Source organism: Nematolebias whitei, chromosome 22 (genome assembly GCF_014905685.2).
Source record: "Nematolebias whitei isolate Nwh7 chromosome 22, NemWhi1, whole genome shotgun sequence".
Lineage (NCBI taxonomy): Eukaryota > Metazoa > Chordata > Actinopteri > Cyprinodontiformes > Rivulidae > Nematolebias > Nematolebias whitei.
In genome coordinates this window covers 26,447,799-26,451,134 of record NC_056519.1, presented here as the reverse complement: position 1 = coordinate 26,451,134, position 3,336 = coordinate 26,447,799, and the positions used below count along the sequence as shown (strand labels likewise).

Sequence of the window (3,336 nt, the reverse complement as noted above, 5' to 3'; positions counted from 1 at the left end):
GTTGGCCCTTTTCACCTCCAAATATCAAACGCCTCCAACACACAGTAATGTTGCTTTTATGTGTTTTTCAGCTGGTTCTCTGAAAGAAGCCCTCATTATGTAAATGATGTTCAGGCATTCAGCTGTAATGAACCCTCGTCTGCTTTGTTTGTGTCCAAGCAGTCCAATTCTTCATCAATTCTTACTACTGTTTTCCCTTTGTGTGGATTGTTGAACAGTGGCTGCAGGCAGAGTCTTGTCTATGCAAACCTGATACTGGTTCACCTTCAGCCACTGGGACTGATTGAGGGCTTGGCTCCTCCCCATGGTCTGGGCTGCTTGTATAAAACCCTACCTCCCTCAGCCTGCCTCAGACTAAAGTTGAAAAGTGTGAGAGCTGTCAGAATCCCTAAAGGGGAAAGGGAGAAAATGAGGAATATGTATTTATTTATCTTCCTTTATTTTATTTCCATCTAAAAGTAACCAAAGTTTTTCATCGGCTTCCTTTCTTCTTTCTATTTTTTGTGGATTAACTTACCAGGATTTAAAGAATACTGCGTTTTTACTGAAAGCTATGGTGGCTTACGATGAGCTGGGTAGCTTGGTGCCTATCAAACGAACTTTACAAGTGATAGACTGCCAGAACCAAGCCAACAAGGAATCAGAGGTGAGATATAGAGACACTGATCCTGCAGGTCTTCAGTGAATGTTTAACTGTGACTTCTTTAGACAAAGTCATGTTTTATCCTGTGAGTGAATCAGTGCCTAACCCTGGTTTTATCACACTTCATACAACGTGTTTGAAACTTTGACCTGCGTGCCTGATTATTTACAGTGAGTTTCTGTCTAACCTGGATTACACTGCACATTTTTGTAACTTTGAAAACTTTGCATATTTCAAGTGTTTTCTCCAAACTGAGTCCCAACAAGGTAGCTCATCTCCAGAGGACATGGAGACAAGAGGACTGTTGATGTTCTCAGAGCAGTGCAAACAATAAGTAGAGTAAGCAGAGTGTTTTGTTCTCAGTCCAGGTCAGTCAGGTTATGCAGTAACCCTGCATAAAGAAAGCTTTCTGTCAGTCTTCCACACATGCAGGTCAACCATGTTATCTCTGCTATGAATCTGCTACAGCAGCCTGACGGTGTTCTCCACCCAAAGACAGAAACACAGAGTGACTCTTTGTCCTGGGAACTCCTTCTTTCTGCTGTGACTCATCCATTTGAAGAATTATTGTAGTTTCACTGCTTCAGAAACAACAATCTTATGAACTTGTTTAGGACTGAGCCACGTTTGCACATATTTGCTCTATTTTTAGACGTTTTAGGGATTTATTTGTGCCCTCAAGGATTTAAATGTTCTGTTCTGTAATCACATGAACATGACAACAGCTTCCAGGGTCACATTAAAGATAAGCTTTTAGGAACAATGACTAAACTTTGATGGTTACGAGGTTGAAAGTTCCCCTGAGTGTCACCGCCGATACCTAAAGCAAAGTCACGATCTGTGTAGCTCCGTGGATCTACAACAACAGCCTAAATCATGGTGGGACCAACAGGAATGGCAACCTTTTCTGCCTGTGTGCGCTGATTCACTTTACAGCTAATATACAAAGAGGAGGACTACTGACCCTTTGTTATTCTGAGGCCGCTCACCAAAGCACAGGAAGGCCATTATGCTTAACATGCTTTTCCAACACTAACTTTAGCACGCCCCTCCGCTGTTGCTGCTACATTTCACTGTTTTCTGTGTAGCATTTTTTAATGTTGTTTTTGTCTGATTTAAAAGTTACAAAGACAAATATGGGACTTTCCAAAGTTTGTCATTACTCCAACCACAGTCACAGCATTTGACACATCTTGCCAAAAGAGGACTAAGTTCTCATGGGTGATTGTGGAGACTGTGACCGCAGCAGACTACACACTGACCGCAGCCGCAGCAGGCCTCTCCAGACGGAGCTAATCTGTTCCACAGTTGTGTCCACAGGGTCTAAAGTCTAGACTGCTCAAATGAGCTGAGTCAAGACAAAATCTCACTTGGCCTGAGTCAGGAAAAATGTGTCTTGTGGCAGTGTTCACTCAAAATGAGCAAACTAGCAATGTTCTAGTCATGAAACGCTACTTGCACCTGGGGCGTCCTTGATGTCTCATGCTGGATGAAATCATTACTGCACATCTGCGACTCTTTGATTTGAATTTTTTTTTAAGCTTGTAGCTAGATGAAAGATGAGCAGCTGTTTTTTCTTCTTTCAGCCTCGGGGTGGGGTGAGGAGTAGGACAACGGGTTATCTGACCCAGGTGTAGAACAGCTCTCACGCAAGACTTATTAGAGCTTGTCTCAGCTTGCAGCCAGAAAAACTCCACTGTGCACCCCCTGCAACACTGCACTTTGTAAAATACAGTATAGGATACAAGTACCGTAGAACAAAAGGTCCAGTGGTTTTTCTAACTAATGTCACTGGTCTATTTCCATCATAGTTTTTACTGTAGTTTATTGTTGTCTGTCTAAAACAGGTCTCTCTTGTAAATGAGTCCTCGTGACTCAATGAGACTAACCTGGATAAATAAAGGTTGAATAAAAAAAAAAATCATTTGCAGATTAGTGAACCACTACCTTTGAGCACAGCACTTTAGGGACTCAGGCCACTCAGGTGAATTTATTGTTCTTTGAGTGATGCAACATCTACTTCTGTGGATGACGGGTGCTGTAGCTGTTGTCTGGATGGATATTTGCAGAGTACACAGGGATGGGCATCGAACAGCTGAGAAGCATGACCCTTGCATTCTTGGCATTCCTCCAGAGTGTCTTTCACACCAGATCAGCAGTTGGAAAAGTTCTTTGTGCTCAGTGGGTTGACCCAGCTCTAGACTCTTCACATGATGGAGCTAACAGCTGTTGGAACTGCTTTCGCCCCAGTATCTGTGTCTACTACTCACCAAGCTGTCTGCCTGCAGATCCATTTTGACTCCATTACTCTTTCAAACCCCAAATCAGGAAGTGGCACGAGTTATGAGCATTTATGATGACCGTGAATTTGTTTTGCCTCAAGAGAGTCACAAGGCAGCACTTGGACTTACTGCTGCGGTGTTAGTTAGCACATTGGCGTCAGAGAAATTTGTAATGTAGGTGGTGGTGTGTGTGTGTGTGGGGGGGGGGGGGGCCTTTGGGGGTCCTCCCCCAGTAAATTTTGGATAAAGTAGATGCCATTTCCTGCATTCTGGTGCATTTTAACTGGTTATTAAACATCTGCGTGTATCTACATAAGTAAACACTTGATTCAATAGCTATTTTAGAGAGCATGACTCAGCAAGTTGTAAGGAACTCTCGTGAGGGTTTGGACCAAGATCACAACACAACAG

At 43.0% G+C, this 3,336-nt stretch overlaps 1 protein-coding gene across 1 annotated transcript in view; it reads left to right on the top strand.

The window, feature by feature from the left end:
- Positions 1-357: 357 nt before the first annotated feature.
- The window catches only part of net1 (neuroepithelial cell transforming 1), an 8,107-nt gene continuing 5,128 nt past the window's right edge, over positions 358-3,336 (top strand). Inside the window, exon 1 of the mRNA XM_037695858.1 lies at positions 358-646. Coding sequence (XP_037551786.1) covers positions 554-646 — 93 coding nt within the window. The 5' untranslated portion in view covers positions 358-553. The remainder of the gene's footprint in view (positions 647-3,336) is intronic.